The sequence below is a fragment of the Thecamonas trahens genome (genome assembly GCF_000142905.1).
Source record: "Thecamonas trahens ATCC 50062 unplaced genomic scaffold supercont1.14, whole genome shotgun sequence".
Lineage (NCBI taxonomy): Eukaryota > Apusomonadida > Apusomonadidae > Thecamonas > Thecamonas trahens.
The window spans coordinates 541904-557936 of record NW_013657666.1 but is presented as its reverse complement, the minus strand read 5'-3'; the positions used below and the strand labels follow the sequence as shown (position 1 = coordinate 557936).

Here is a 16033-nt window from a genome sequence, read left to right as displayed (position 1 = left end):
TCTCACCCTCATCCTCATTCCCGACCTCGACACCCATACCCCTCAACCATCACATGCCATACTGCCCACTACCAACCAACAGCATTCTCAAACCACCCATCCCCGACCCAGCCCCCTCTGCTGCCCCTGCCTCGCCGACCACCAGCCGCCAGCCGCCGCCCGCTCGCCCGATCGGCCCACCTTCACTACCACCTAGCTCCTTCCCACTGCCAGCTACACAACCCGCGACCACACTACTGGTCATCACTCACCTCACACTATCACCAGTACAAATATCGCTGTCATCGACACCCATCTTCCTCGGCTCATTTCCGCGTCGGCTTGTTTTGCCTAGGTGGTTGAGCACGCCCTCGACCGCCCGACTCCGCACACGCCCCCCACCAACCTCATTGCAAGACATTCCCAATCTGACTTCACTACTACCCTACTCCATACACACACTTCCCCCATGTACAGTCTCCAATCCACAGCTGCAGTATTCCAGAATCCGAGTTCTGCCACCCGAGGCCCAACTTGTTGGCCTGGTGTCGTTTCGACGGTGCTGACCCCCCCTCCCCGGGCCCATCTCCGACCCCCGCTCCCGACCATCCCCACCCATAGCCACCACACGCACACCACACGTACTCACTACCCCTGAAAACATATCCACCCACTCCACTAGCCCCGATACACACATCAGCCGACAGCATCCCGTCATCAGCATCACTGCCGACCGCCTGCTGCTCACCACCGATCGCCGCCCGAGCCAACCCGCCCACCGCCGGCACAACCCCGATCAGGCTAGGCAGAGCACGAGATTAGTATGATCTACCCGTGAATAGTGAGACAAGTGGCAATGGCTATCAGTCCCTTCCCCCACCACCACCTCCCCTTCTTCTCCCCGCCTTGCCCATCCTGCCCCAGCCCACCTGTCAACCAACACAGCTGGTGGCGAGAGGACCGACGGGACCGACGAGGCCAGTGGGCTGGTCAGAGCGAAGAAGAGGGAGGGAAGGCGAGGGAGAAGGGATAGAAGGTGAGGTAATTGACAAGACTACACTGGTCTGCCGCCCGATCTTGTGTCCTGATGCCCGTGTCGTCGTCTCGTGTCGACTGCTCACTGGCCAGCAACTCGCCGCTCGCTCTCCCGTCCGCTCAACCACCCGCAGCCAAGCCAGATCAAGCCAGATCAAGCTCAGCACAACCTGCAGCTGGCTATACAGGGGGACTGGCTGGTGTGATCACAGGGAATGGAGGTGAGGGGTTATAGATGGCTGGAGTGGGATGAGTGTGGCGGCTGCCACAGCTAGCGCTGCTGCTGTGGCCGAGGCCGAGGCGAGCAGCGAGCGATCGAGTCACGGCCAGCCACTCGTCGCTCAGCCACTCGCCGGCATGAGGGCCGTGCTGATGCTGCTGCTGCGGGAGAAGAGGAAGCCCAAGCCCGAGGCAGCGATGACCAGGTTGGTAGTAAGGCTGATGCTGATGCTGAGGATAGTGATGGGGATGGGGGATGGCAATGGCTGGCGATGGGAGTGATGATTGAGGCGGCGGCGTTCATGGTTGCGATGGCGGATGAAGACCCGAGGCGGTGACCGTGGCTGAGGCCGAAGCTGCGACTGCTGAGGAGAGAAAGGGTGGAAGAGAGGGATGTAACAAGGGGGAGGGATGAACGAACCATACATCGCGAGCAAGCCAGCTGCTGTGGATTACCATCGGCACCGGATCGCTGCCGGGCGGGCCTTAGCGAGCGACAGCCCAAGCGAGCGAGCGGGCAGGCCGATGTCGAGGCTACGGTCGAGGATGAGGGCGCAAGATCGAAATCAGAAGGGGAAGCGGAAGAGCGATAGCGAGTACAATGACGCAGTTACTGTTGGCCCGGTGCGAGGTGTTGTCTTCATCGTCATCTGCCCCCGTTGATTGTTGGTCGCCTGTCGTCGTCTCTCATCTTCCCAGACCTCGCTCCGCTCGATAGCAAGACCTCGCTTCGCTTGGTCGCAACTCCCTCGGTCGTTGCCCAACCTCACTACGCAGCGCCGGTATACTTCCGGACTCGTTCTCAATACGCAGCGGCTGAGCAAGGGAGACGGCTGAACTCGAACTTGGTTGCGATGGTTGCTGATGATGACTACAAGACCAGGCCCGGGACGCTGTGAACGAGCCGGGTGAGCTAGCATAGGCCACAACGTGGTTGAAGGCATCGTGGAGCCAGAAGCTGCCCTTGGTGTCTTTGCCGAGCTCGACAGGTCCGGGCATAGCAACCACTCTATGCGGGTGGGAGGAGAGTGGATGCTGTCCGTCGTGATCTTGTCCGTGGCGAGGGTCAGCCCCCGTGACCGATAGCCAGCTTCGCGCACGTTTCTGATCTCCAATTCTCACCGTCCACAATCGCTGTACATGCTGTTTTTCTTTACGAGCAACTACGAGTCAAACGACGACGAGTAGAACGAGAACGAGTCCGACTCGCCGTCGTCGTCGTCGTCGCCACCTCCATCGGCCGCGGTCGTCTTGGCCTTGGACTTGGAGTCGGAGCGAGTCTTGCTCTTGACCTTGAGCTGGGACTTGGACTTTGAGCGCGGCTTGGTGGCGGCGGCGTCATCACCGGCGGCGTCGTCCTTGGCCTTGGTCTTGGCCTTGGACCGCGAGCGTGTGCGGCGCCGGACCCTGCCGCCGGTCTCGTCGCCCGACGCCGATGTCGCTGGGAGCGAGGCCTCGGAGCCGCCAGCCGAGAGGTCAGCGCCGGCGACGACTCTGCGGCGGCGGCGCTTGCGGCGCGACTTGCTCCTTGCCCGACGACGAGCCAGCCGAGGCCGAGGTCGAGGCCGAGGCCGAAGCCGAGCCTGCGCCGGCGTCGTCGCCGCCTGAACCGGCGTCGCGGGGCGGCGTCCGGCGGCCAGCGGCAGCGGCGGCGGCGGCGGTGTTGACCGATGGGTCCGAGGTGGAGAGCATGCCGGCGTCGTTGTCGACTGACGCGATCTGCTCGATGACGTACGCCTTGTCCTTGGTGAACTCGGCCGAGTCCGAGTCCGGGAAAAAGTTCTCAAAGAACTTGAGCAGCTCGTCGCGGTTGCGGACGAGGACCTTGTGGACCTGGCGCGACTTGGCCGGGGCGGCGACAAAGACCTTGAAGACGTGGAAGGTGAGGAGCTTGATGATGCGCGACTCGTGGTTGAGGAGGTTGAGCATGCAAATGAGGTGCTTGGCTTCGGAAATAAAGCGGACGCGGTACTCGGCCGGGCCCGAGTAGCAGATGAGGTCGGCGAGGAGCGAGAGCGCCTCACGGCACGCGGTGTACCCATCGCCGTCTGGGTTGAGCAGCGTCATAAAGGCCGGGAAAAACTCGTCGTAGTGGACGTTAAGGTACTCGTCCGTCAGCTCCTTGTGCTGGGTGAGCATCATCTTAAACGTGGCCCACGCGTCGGACGAGACCTCAAAGTTGCGCGACTGGAGGTGGGCAAAGATGTCGTTGAGCGCGTTGTTGAGGAGGTAGGCGGCAAACTCGCGGGTGGTGATGGCGGTGCGGAGCATCGAGCCGGAGAGAACGGCCATCTGCGGCGAGTGGCCGTAGCCAGTCACAGCGAGGTCCAGCAGCTCGTTCTTGTCGTCCTTGGAGAGCGCGTTGATGTACGATTGCATGAGCGGACCGACAAGCGCCGACGAGAGCATGTTGTTGAAGACAAAGGTGAATCTCTTTTGTTCTCGATGGAGACCTCGGGCAGGTCGCGCATGATGGCCACCATCATGTCGTGCTTGACCACCTCCTCAGCCATTTCCAGAGCGACCTCGTCCGAAGGGACCAAGTCTTCAATACCGCCACAAGCCAGAGCACGGAGACCATTGAGGACCTTCTCCAGCACAGCCTCGGGACCTTCCTCGTCTTCTTCCGTCGCCTCACCAGCCCCACTCCCACGGACCTCCATGTACTCTCCCCATGCCTTGACTACGTCCTTCACCGCAGGCAACTTGCTCCCACGCCGGAACCACGACAGTGCTGCCATTGCTACTCCTACTCTGGCCCTAGTCAAGTCTGTCTTGGTCACGTTCCACACACCTGCGAGTGCGAGAGAGGGTGACTGTTCCTGCCCTTCTTCTCTGCCGCCCTACCAGGAGCCGCCCGCCCGCCCTGCCCGCCCGCCCACCCCTCGCCCCCGACAGCCCGACCGACTGACCATGCTACGCATGCCAACAATCACACATTTTGACCATCAATTATCATTCGTTGGAAATCGTTGTTCCGCGCGAGAATGTTCGCTCGCCCCCCCCCACCACTCCACCTCCCCTCCGCGACCATGCCACACTCCCTCTCACAACGCATTCAGACCGCCATGCAGCGGTACGGGTCGTACTCGCCGTCATCCAACTCGGTCGTCCCCTCTCTTCACTTTGCTGCCAGCTCGCCCAGCTCAAGCACAGCCACGCCTCCTCGCAACCAACCGCAAGCCCAGCCTCTCGCCGCGCAGCGTCCGCAATCAACTCGCTCATCAGACTCTAGGACGGACGTGGATGATGTGGTTGCTCGCGCACGCTCACTTCTGGCCTCGGTTCCAAGAGATGATCGTCGCCATGCGTCGCCGGAGGACGCCGCCGATGCTCGTGCCCGACGCAGTGCGCTGCTCGGCCACGCATCCACCCCGCCGCCGTCCATGGCTGACGTCCGTGCCCACGATGGGAGCCTCAACCAGGCTGCTCGCCCGCTCCTCGACCCACACTCGCCCATGCTGGAGCAGGACGACGATGGCTGGCTCCATGCACCGTCGCCAGCTCAGCACCCGCCGTCACCGTCGCGCCACGCCCGCTCCACCCCGCGCCTCGCGTCCTCACAGAGCACTGCTGCTCCGGAGAACAACAGCCTAGGCAACGAGGTCGCCCGCCTTCGTAGCGAGCACGCCGCCATGCTCCTTCGAATGGAGGCGCTCGCTGCGCAGGTCGCTGATGCCTCGCCGCGCCCGCGGGAAACAACCGACGACTCGCCGGCCGCCCGTGGCATCGACGTCCACACCGCCGACGTTGAGGCCCTCGTCGCCATTGTCGAGCAGCAGCAAATGCTCATCGAAAAGCTGCGTGCTGAGCTTGCCGCCGCCCGCGCGCCGCAACGCGCCTGGCTCCAGCAGCAGGAGCTGCAGCGCGCCACTGCCTTCCACGTCTCGCTCCACCACGACTCGCTGCCCTCGCAGGGGCTGACCTCGCCGCCCATTGCGCCGTCACTGCGGCCGTCACCGCTCCGTGCCCCGCACTCGGCGCCGCGGGTCCCTGAGCCGTCATCGCTCGGCTCCTCTGTCAGCTTTACCCCCGCGCTGGGCACCGGCCTCCGCGCCGCCCCGTTCTCGCCCATGCGCCATGCGTCGTCGTCGCGCCGCGGCCCCACCACACGCCCGCATGCCATGCGCTCCCCGGTTGCGTCGCCCACATCGTCTGCCCGTCACGACGAGCCTGTTCGCGACCGCCACCGCCACCGCGACCGCCGCCGTACCCGCCGCTCGAGCTTGTCGCCGAGCCGCCCACTCCCGCCCGACCCACAGCCGGCCTCTCAGCCCGCAGCCCGCCCGACAGCACCGCAGCAGGGTGGCGGTCGTGCCCCGCCGTCGGCAGCCTCACCGCAGCGCCGCCGCTCCAAGAAAAAGGTCCGTGTCCGCATCCGCGAGCGCTCGGCCTCGCCGGTCTCGTCCGACCGCGGTGTCTCCACCAGCCTCAACGTCATGGGTTGACGCCTTTACCGCCGCAGCAGCGGCCGATCCTCTGGCGCCATGGCGTAGTACTCTTCACGCCACACTCGCGCTGACCGCGACCGGTTCACTCGATCGCGGATGCGGTTGTAGTTGACGCAGTGAATGACGACAACGTTGACTTGCGCCGCGATGATGAGGAGCAGGCCCGAGAAGATCGAGACCAGATTCGGGTTCATCTCGCGCAAGTCGACACAAAAGGCGCGAAAGTTAGGTCCACACATCTTGTTGCCGAGCCCAAACTGCGAGAGATCGATGCAGGTGGACTCGGAGAACGAGTCGACTTCGTCGCAGGCGTAGTCGAAGAGCTTCTTGAAGCCCCACAGCGAGACAAAGGCCGAAAAGAGCGCCACAAAGCAAAAGACGAGCCCATACGAGACCAGCGACATGAGCGCCGCCAAGACCTTGCCCACCATTCGGGTACAGCAGCCTCGCTTGGCGCAGCATGCCTCTTGGATGGCGCCTGTTCCCGAGAGAGCTACCACCAGCGCCAGAAGATCAAAGAGGAACGGGATCGTGACCGCAACGTAGAACCAATGCTCGTACTTGTGGATCTCATCAACAGTCAGATACTCATCCAGCTGATCATGAAACCGCTTCCATCCATGCCATGCCGCAGACAACCCCGAAGCTGCCATCATCACCGCAAGCAACGACGCATACGGCACCGATCGGAAGCAGTTGCTCAACCACCGACGTCCACCGCTCCCGCGCCTTGCATTCCGTCCCGAGCCCAATCGACCGTCCCCACCAACGCCGCCACCATCAACCCCTGCGTAACCCTCATCCTTGCCTCCCGCGCCCTTGTAGTATCCGTCCTCTCCCTCGACTCCTGCGTTGATCGACATGTGAGAGAAGAGTGCGATGCCTCACCCGTCATCGGTCAGTCTGGGCTCAACTCGCACATGCGAGTGCCCTCCCCACCCCTACGACAAGCGTCTCCTGGCCCATTTACTTCGATCGCAGGCCACAAACACGAGTAAAGAGCAAATCGGCGGCAGCATGTGTCGGTCCACAGTGTGGCCAGTGCTGATTGTTGGCGAGATACGGCCAGAGCGACTCGGAAAACGCGCAGTAGTGGACACCATCGCGGCAGTAGTCAGGATGGAGGCCATCAGTGATCGCCTCAAAGTCGACGAGTGCCCGTCTCGACTCGGGCAACCGACTGCTGACAATATCGATCGCCCGCTGGGAAAAGGCCTTGACCCGCGGATATGTGTTGTAAAACCGCGGCGTGGAAGACCGCGGCGAGCTCGACGTGTGCCGCGCCCGGTCGCGGACGCGGAATCCACTCCCGACCGCAGACTCAGCCGCCACCCTGCCAAGTGGCCGCTCCTCGTGCTGCATCTCGGCGTCGGCACCGAGGAGCCGGCCACCAAATATCTCCACATCGTACTTGTCCTTCTTGCCGGCTCGGATTGACGCGTCGCCCTCGGCTGTCGCCTTGTACCGCCGCACCGGCGTCGTGAACAGCACCAGCGTCCCTCCCCATCCGCGCTCCTCCAGCTTGTCGAGCAGCGTCGTCCACCGTTGCTCCCAGATCTCGAGCGTCTCTCGCATCGCGTCGTTCGCGCCCATGATCACAGCCAAAAACTCGGCCTCGTCGCGCGGGACTTGGCCCCGGAGCACCATCGGCTCCGTCACCATCAGCCCATGCCCAGAGAACCGCCGGCACCCGCCAGCCTCACCGGGCGGCGGGTTTCGCCCGGCAAACAGCGGATCCGCCCGCGTCATCATCGACGGATGCTGGTGGTACCGTCCGATCCCGACTCCGCGCTGCTCGCCACGCTCTAGCTTGTCCACCTCGAGCGAGACCACGTGCTGGAGCGCCAGGTTCGCCACATGCCCACCAATCGACTCGCCGAGTACATCAAGCGCCGTGTCCGCCATGCACTTGCTAAACTCAGTCGATGCTGTCCGCCCTACGGGACAGCCATTCACGTGATAGTACTGCAGCCCGAGCCGCGGAAAGTCCGGCGTCTCGCCGTCGATTGGCGGCAGCCACCATCCGAACCGCTCGTTCTCGCGAAAGCCACGCGCGCCCGTGCAGACCGGGTCGTCGCGGCTCCGCGCCTCCCATCCCTCCCACGCCATCACATGGAGAAGCCCCAGCGGCGAATCGTCGTCAATCGTCTCCAGCTTCACGTTAAAGCCAAACGGCCCGGCCTCGGGCAGCGCCTCGGGATTCGGAAACGCGAGCCGCTCCATCTCATCCGGCCGTGGATCTGCCATCCCGCTCCCGTCGACGTGAAGCAGCCGCATGTCGAGTCCGTACGACCCGGCGAGCGGCGGCAAGTACATCTTCACCACGTACCGATCGCAGTTCTTTGCGTCGGCCGTGATCGAGACTGGCGCAAACGACGCTCCAGTTCCGGCATGCTCCCACCGCATCGCCCACGAATCGCCGCATGTGTACGGCTTGCTTCCCGGCTGATCCTTCTCTACATGCGGCACGTCTTCGCTCTTGGCAAACACTCGCTCGACAACGGTAAACGCCAGCTCGATCGGACTTGCCACATCGCGCGACAGCTCCGCATATCTCTTTTCAAAGCACACCACGGCATCAAACAGCCCCGTCCGCACCTTGCCGCACCCAATCGTGTGATGGTTCCACTCCTTCCCATCCGCCACTGCCTTTGCCAACGCCGCCCCAGCTTCAGTTGCCTCTGCTGCTAGCACTTGCCGCCTCGCATCGCCACCTCCTCTTTCATCTCCGGCCAGACCATGACCCATTCCACCACCTCGACTGCTTTGATCAGCCACAATCCCGCTCATGTCATCGTTCTGCCTCTTCATCACCTTGCCCGTCCTTGCTGCCTCGCTCCCCGCCAACACACCGCCAAGGTCATCACACTCAGAGCAACCCACACTACCCACGCTACGCTACATACATGCCGCACTCTGCCCATGACCTCGAATCTGGCTCCAAGTCGGCCACCCTCGCAATCTCGCCGCTGTTGCGCGAGTCGCGTGTGGCGCGGCCGCAGTACAGTCGAGCGACGGCACGCCGGCGGGACAAGACCGCGACCCAAGCCAACTCTCCATTGTGACGATTGTGTTCAATCAATTCAACGTAGACAGTGCAATGCCTCCCGATCGCGAGCCACTAGCATCATCGTCGTCATACTCATCGTCACTGCTTGATACAGGCGATGAAGACGAGAACGCGCCAAACCGACTGGTGCCAGTCCAGGTCTGCGATGCACGTCCACGATGACTGGCGTTGTTGCTGCGGGTAGTGCTGGCGGCTTGCGATCGGCGCTTGAGTCCGCCTCCACTGCGCGCGGCTACTGCTGCGCCTGGTTCGGATGTCGGCATTGCCCCCCGCTCACCTGGCGCAGTTGTGGGCGAAGTTGTGGGCGGGCCCCATCCGCCGTAAATCGAGGACGAGCCGCCGCGTGTCAGACTACGACTGTCGACGGCCTCACTGACTGCCGCTGCAAGCTGCACGTTCTCGAGATCCGGCGCGTACCGCTTGACAAGATCGACAAAGACCGCATCTTGAGTTCCAAGCACCGCCGAGTCGCGGTCGCGGACGGCCGCCGACACGTGGTGCGTGTTGATCACCTCCTGCACCGCCATCGTCGCCACAAACACCACCGACGCCACAAGCATCACCATCGAGATCACAAGCACCACACTGTACGACTCGTGGTTCGGAAAGTCGTCCGCCCAGAACATCATGCCCAAAAAGATGAGCGTCGTTACTGTAGCGTTGAGGAACGACTCGACCCGGTTGTGCAGCGGCTGGTAGAACGGATCGTGCCGGATCTGGAACATGAGCGAGGAGAGGAAAATGCTCGCCAGCGCGAGGAAGAGCCACACCTCCAGATTCGAGAAGAACAGTGCGGCAGAGACAATCGCCAGCCGCTTTCCCAGCAGCACAAGCTCGTAGTAGTAGTAGTGTCGCCGGTACAGGTTGTAAATCGGCCCGAGCTTGAGAATCGTCCGCGGGTCGTCGAGCTCCGCCCGATGCCGCACAAGCGTCACCGCAAACAGTGTCGGCATCGCCACCACATACGCCACCACCGCCCCGGCCGCTACCGGCATATACTGCCACCACTCGGCGTCAAAGCAAGCCGTCTCCAGATCGGCGTCTAGGTACCACCCGCCGTTTGGGAGGAGCGTGCAGTCAAAGAAGATCAGTGTCGACGAGCAGAGCGGGATGTAGAAGAGCGGGCCAACCGTAAACACCAGCCGGCCCACCACTGCCCACGTCGAGATAGGCTCCATTGTCACCGGCGTCGCGAGACACCCGCAGATCCGGAACATGACCACAAGCACAACCGTCACCACAAAAAACAGCAGTGGGAGCAGAACGCCCATCACATACCGCGAGTAGAACGAGGAAATGCTGCATCCGGTCGCAAACAGCGACATGTCCACGTTGGCAACTCGCGAGTACAGCATCGTCTTCTCCAGAAGCGGCGGCCAGTTGAACGGTGCAGAGCCCACAATGTTGATGATCTGCAGGTAGATAAGGAGGACAGAGAGCGAGTGCGGAACAACCTTGGTCCGCTTGCCAAACGTCGTCGCTTCGCCCGCGCCATCGCCCTCGAGCGTCGACGCCATCGTGCTCTCGCTCGCCACAAACTGCCGATACGTCCACCACGCGAGCAGGACAGCAGCCACCGCGCCAGCAACCACACTGCCAAAGAGGACAAAAACAAGGTTCGACGAGCCGGTCGGGCAGCTCGAGCACCCGCCAAGTGAGTTGCGAAAGTATCCCTCTGCGCAGTCCTTGCACATGTAGCTGCCATCCAGATACCCGCCGCTGCACACGCCGCCGGCCAAACACGCTTCCTTGATCACACACTTGTGGAACGCCCCGTCCGTCACAGCGCCCGTCGGGAACCAGCCTTCACGCGCCACAGGCAGTTCCACCCCACCTGGGCAACTTGCCCCGTCCGGACACGCCGCGCACGCCACGTCCTGGCGCTGTAGCGGCGTCCAATATCCGTCACGGCACTCGCATGCTCCCGGCACGCGCGCTTCGTCGTACAACCGGTCGGTCCCGGCCGGACACACCTGACACACTCCATTGATTGCCACCGCGTCGCCACCACAGGTCACCTCGGGCTGGCATGCCGCCGCCGAAGTCTCGTTCGAAAACGTAAGGCCGAGGCAGATCGAGCACACCAGCGGGTCAGGGAACGTTGCCGTCGCGCCATAGCCCGCCTCACATGCCCCAATCCGCACCCTTCCGTCCACATACACACTCGGGTTGGTGCCGAGAAAGACCCCGACCCGCAACATTGCGTCTGTTCCCAGATCGGCTGCGCTCCGTGCCGCCACCGCGCCGTCGGCCAGCGACATGCCGCCAAGCGCCGCCGAAAACGCGCTCCCGGCCAGGAGCTCGTTGACCACAAACGAGCCGCCGTTGGTCACAGACAGTGATGCCTTGGTTAGCGGATCGAGCACCGGGTTACCAAAGCTGTCGGTGAACGCCACGGCTCCACTGCCAAACGCCAGTCCGGACATCGCACTGCTCGGCAGCGCAGTTATCCAGTGCGCCGCGGTCGGCGGCGTCGCCAGCCGCGCGTTGAACCCCCGCGTCACAGTCGCTGTGTGCCCGGCCTCGCTGCCGACAACCAGCCACCTAGACTCGTAGATCGAGCAAAAGAAACAAAACCCGCCTGCGTTTTCCGCCCTCGATGCCCCCGTCAGGATCGCCTGCTGCAAGTCGAGCACTCCGTTGCACACAAACGCTGCACCGCCGTACATGGCCGAGAGCCTGTCGCCAAACGTACCGTCGCTCATGGTGAACGACGCCCCAAGCGTGCCGACCTCGGTGGCGATGCCGGACCCGCCCAGAGTCTGTGGCAGCACGTCCTTGGTCGCCACCGCCACTCCGCCGCCGTACGCTGCCGTCGAGTTGACAATCCGCGACAAGGTGCCCGACAGTGTCACCACCAGCGTCGATGGGCCCACAATCGACACTGCTCCGCCGCCACCATTGCTCGCGCTGCAGCCATCAAACTCGACGTTGTGCATGACCACACGTGTCGTCAGCGCCGCCACTTCAAGGCACCCTCCCGAGCCGGTAGCCACCGAGTTACCGGAAAAGGTGACGTTGGTCATGGCCACAACCATCGACGAGCCGTCCAAGATCGACACTGCGCCGCCGCCCTCTTGAACGCCGACTGTGTCGGCCACGACGTTGCTCGCAAAGAGCACGTCTGTAAACGTGAGCTTGACGCTGCCACCCTGGGCCCCAACAGCTCCGCCGGCCGCGCCGGCGGTGTTGTCGCGAAAGACAACACCCGAGGCCACAAACGAGCCACCATCGACAACCGCCACAGCGCCGCCGATCCCAGAGTGCGCGTGAAAGGTCAACGCGTCTGCAGACGAGCACCCTCTCACCTCAAGATTGTGCAACTCGAGGTGGGCGCCCAAGCCCTCGACTCGAATCCCGGTCGACCCTTCCTTGATGTCGGGCAAGGTCGACGATCGCATGCCGCGGATGTCAATGCCGGCCACCACAGCCCGGACGCCGGCGCTGATGACAAACAGTTGCCCGCCGCTCTGGCCGCAGTCGATCGCCATTCCGCCGGGATGGCCCGGTGCAAGCCTCATATTGAACGAGCCGCGGACCCGCAGCGGTCCGTGCGTCGTGTGGCATCGGGTAAACGGCGCCGTCACCCGCGCCGGGACCTGGAGCCAGCGCCGAGTCACTCCCACACACCCAGACGTCCGCGCCAGCGCCGCAGAGAGGCAAGCGACACTCGAGACCACGCCGCCGCACTCGGCGTGGTCAAACGAGAGCACGTTCGCCGCGTTGCGCCCGGCGCCCACCTCCAGCCGTGCTACGCTCACGTGGTACAGCGTGTTGTCGTCCACAAACATGACATCGCTCACGCCATCGCCGTTGACATCGTGCGCCCGTCCACTGTGGACACTCGTCAGGCCCTGCGCCACGACATGGATGCTGGCACCAAGCCCTGTTCGCGGCGCGTTGATCCACCAGTACGCTGCCGTCGCTAGCGAGACAACCACATGACTCCGCCGTTCGCCGGTCTCGTCGTGGAGTGCGAGTGAGACCACAGGGCTCGGCGTCGCGTGACTCGAAACAGGGCCGGGGAACGCTCCGGCTACGTTGGCCGACCAGGAAAAGCTCGCGCCCGCGGCGTGCCACACCAGGTCGAGCGCGTCGTCGCCATTGATGTGAGCGAGCGCCACAAACGCCACACCAGCTTCGCCGGTGACCAGAGCTGATGCCGTCGCCGCAAACACGCCAGGGCTCGTCTGTGCCGCAGCGTAAATAGTACCTCCTGCTGCATCGGCAAAGACAACGTCGTCGTCGCCGTCACTGTCAACGTCGGCGACACAGACGTGTGCGATGGTGCCGGTGGCCGCCGGCAGCAGCTGCGGCGTAAGCAAGTTGCCGCTCCCATCGTTGAGTGCCACGCCGATGCGAGCCGCGTTCCACGCGAGCACGTCCACCATGTCGTCACCGTTGAGGTTGGCGAGGATCATGGCGTTCGGCACAGCGCCCGAGCCAAGGACATCGCTCGCGGCGCGCGCTGCAGCGCCAAACTGCCCGCGGCCTTCTGAGACCACAAACGTGACGTTGCCATCGGCGAGGCAAGCCACAATGTCGAGCGCTGCGTCGCCGGTCATGTCTGCCACTGCAACGCTCACAATCGTGCCCGGCACAAACGTAGCCAGAGGCGCTGCTGCTGCTGCCAAGCCGCCCGACGCGTCGGCAACAGCCCAGGTGATCACGCCGGCGACTGCGTCACCAACAACAACGTCAACATCGCCGTCGCCGTCCAAATCGCCTAGTGCCCACATCGAGACACGCGAGACGGCATTGTCAAGCGCAACCTCAACCGGCAGCTGCGAGAACGGAGCGACAGGCAGGAGTTCGACAACTCGGATCGTTGGCTCGCCGCTGACGCCAAACGCCGCAAATATGAGGTCCGTGAAGCCGTCCGAGTTGGCATCGCCCGCGGCCACGTTCTCGGCGCGCCGCGCTGTGTAAAACGCTTCGCGCAGGAAAGGCCCCGTGACCGGAGTGCCCTCAACAAGGGAGATTTTGGAGTAGAGAACAGGAAAGGCGTCGACCTCGCACGAAATGACGTCGTCAACGCCGTTGCCGTCGGCGTCAAACGGCAGGACCATGCCAACCTGGCGGCCGTTGGCCGGCGAGGTGAGGATGACCGACGAAAACACGCCGTTGCCGGTGTTCTCGTGGTATGCAATGGCCAACTCGGTCTTGATCGAGCCGGGCGCTACCACCAGATCCAGATCACCGTCGGCATCCAAGTCGATGAGCGCCAGCCCGCGTGCTGCGTACGCTGTCGGAAACATCCGCACGTCGGCGGCGGTGTATGACGTAGAGCCCGGGCTTAGCACAATGGCCACAACCTGCGAGAGTGCCAGCGAGGCCACCACGTCCGGAAACCCGTCATTGTTGAGGTCTGCCCATGCCATGCCTAGCGGTGCAACACCCAGAATCGGCGGCACAATGACGTTGGGCGACCACGTCGTGCCGTCTCCCGCATCGTTTGCGTACCAAATCACCAGGGCGTCGGTCGGGTCGGCCACAATCAGGTCCAGATCCCCGTCGAGGTCCATGTCGACCGTCAGAATAGACTCTGAGGCAGTTGCCGCGCCAGCAATATGCCCTGACGTACTGCCCAGCGGCGGATCCCAGCTTCCGACCGATCCTGGAGCGAGGAAGACCGAAATGACGCCGGGCGATGAGATGACGACGTCCAGCACACCATCACCATTAAAGTCAGCCGAGACTGGAAGCAAGCAGGGTGACGACATGAGCATAGACCGGGTAAAAGACAAGCCCGGGCCACCGATGTAGAGTTCGCCCAGCAAGGGCATGGAGGTATTCGAATTGCACCACACAATGTCCATGTAGGAATCATCATTGAAGTCGCCCACCGCGAGCAAATGGCCATCATGATGATCACCCACATCCACCACAACATCCGAGTCTGGCACATTATACGTTGAGCAAGTAGCAGCAGATACTCTTGCAACATCATTGCCCATCATCATCAACATCACCATCATAGTCATCATCATACTGCTCGTCATCACCATCATCAGTGGAACGTTCTTAATGACCCACGCCGACGAACTGCCGCCCATCTCCCGCATTTGCACTCGGCCGATACTCCTAGCCATAGACTCGCGTAACAAGAGAGACCGTTTCTGAACAAGAGGGACGAATGATGGGCTTGGTGATAGAGAGATAAGCTGGTCGTGGTGTGGGTTGGATGAGAGTGAGATGGTGTTCAAAGTCGGTAGCTGCGGATACAGGAGCAGCTCGGTCGGTGGTTCCTCGTTGGTGTGCGCGTGGGAGGAGACCTCGAACAATCGATAAGTATGATTGCCAGTCAATATGACTGTGATCTCGATATGAGGGATAGCAGGGGGGTACCACGAGACAGAAACGCTGGGCCACTTATGTCTTGATGAGTATCCTTGAATCCTGCCGGCTTCGCAGCTTGGTCTAATGTCCACGTGGGTAACACCGACTATCTACGCCACGGCAAAACGATGATGGCAAGCCCACCCCACCCCCTCCCCCTATCCCACTCCTTGTCCCAGATCCCACCACTATATCATGTCGATAACATTCCCCTCCCCCTCCTTCCCCATATCATCCCTCCCCTATGCCATGGCTACCATCACCACGCCTCCGATGCAAGACTCCCGTCATGTCGGTCATCCTCCCAACTGAAAGCGCATGCCGCCGTTTGGCGCCACCACAGACACCCGCCACGCCAACCACAACCACACCCACAACCACAACCACACACACCTCACCACCACCACTACCACCACCACTACCACCACCACACACACACACACACACACACACACACACACACACACACACACACACACCTTTGCTATGTCACATTCTGGACGGACGTCCCGCTTCGACCTCTCCACTCACGCCTCTCCACAGCCTCCGCAACCATGGCCAGACTCTAGTCAGACAACAAGACAGAACGAGATCATGGTCGTGGTCATGGTCACAGTGGAGGTATGGACCTCTCTCGTCAACTATGGTCAGACTCGATGGAGGCTTCGGCTACGTTGCCACATGCTTCATCTGCAGCTTACTCGTCGTCAATGCCTCGTCAGCATCTATCTTTGAACTCATCTGCCTCTGCCTCTGCCTCGACCACTCAGCGCAACGTCCGTGATGAACTCGTCCGTGCTAACCGCTCGCTGGAGCAGGTCATCGCTCAGTATGCTGCAGAGGTCGATCGTCGCAAGGAGGCTCAGTGTCAAGTGCTCGAGGCTCAAGAGGCTGCGCGGTACGAGGCCACTCGCGCAAAGCTGCTGCAGGTCGAGTTGAC

The 16033-nt window shown here is 62.5% G+C and overlaps 4 protein-coding genes across 4 annotated transcripts; 1 reads left to right on the top strand and 3 right to left on the bottom strand.

The window, feature by feature from the left end:
• Positions 1-2372: 2372 nt before the first annotated feature.
• AMSG_03865 (uncharacterized protein) lies at positions 2373-4049 on the bottom strand. Its single transcript, XM_013904314.1, has one exon. The coding sequence runs from the start codon at positions 3640-3642 to the stop codon at positions 2710-2712; it is 933 nt and encodes a 310-aa protein (XP_013759768.1). The 5' UTR covers positions 3643-4049; the 3' UTR covers positions 2373-2709.
• A 570-nt stretch (positions 4050-4619) lies between these two features.
• Positions 4620-5681, top strand: AMSG_03864 (uncharacterized protein; the record flags this gene model as incomplete). The annotated part of the gene is made up of 1 exon (XM_013904313.1): positions 4620-5681. One exon carries the CDS (start codon positions 4620-4622, stop codon positions 5679-5681), a length of 1062 nt encoding a protein of 353 aa, XP_013759767.1.
• Positions 5242-6558, bottom strand: AMSG_03863 (uncharacterized protein). The gene has a single exon (XM_013904312.1). It carries the CDS (start codon positions 6545-6547, stop codon positions 5687-5689), a length of 861 nt encoding a protein of 286 aa, XP_013759766.1. The 5' UTR covers positions 6548-6558; the 3' UTR covers positions 5242-5686.
• Positions 6559-6650: 92 nt separating this feature from the next.
• Positions 6651-14540, bottom strand: AMSG_03862 (uncharacterized protein; the record flags this gene model as incomplete). Its single annotated transcript, XM_013904311.1, has 2 exons — positions 6651-8385; positions 8779-14540. 2 exons carry the CDS (start codon positions 14538-14540, stop codon positions 6651-6653), a joined length of 7497 nt encoding a protein of 2498 aa, XP_013759765.1.
• Positions 14541-16033: the final 1493 nt, after the last annotated feature.

What these genes read in the sequence shown, in the direction of transcription:
- AMSG_03865 (XM_013904314.1), bottom strand. Translation starts at nt 3,642, where the DNA reads ATGCTCTCGTCGGCGCTTGTCGGTCCGCTCATGCAATCGTACATCAAC.
- AMSG_03863 (XM_013904312.1), bottom strand. Translation starts at nt 6,547, where the DNA reads ATGTCGATCAACGCAGGAGTCGAGGGAGAGGACGGATACTACAAGGGC.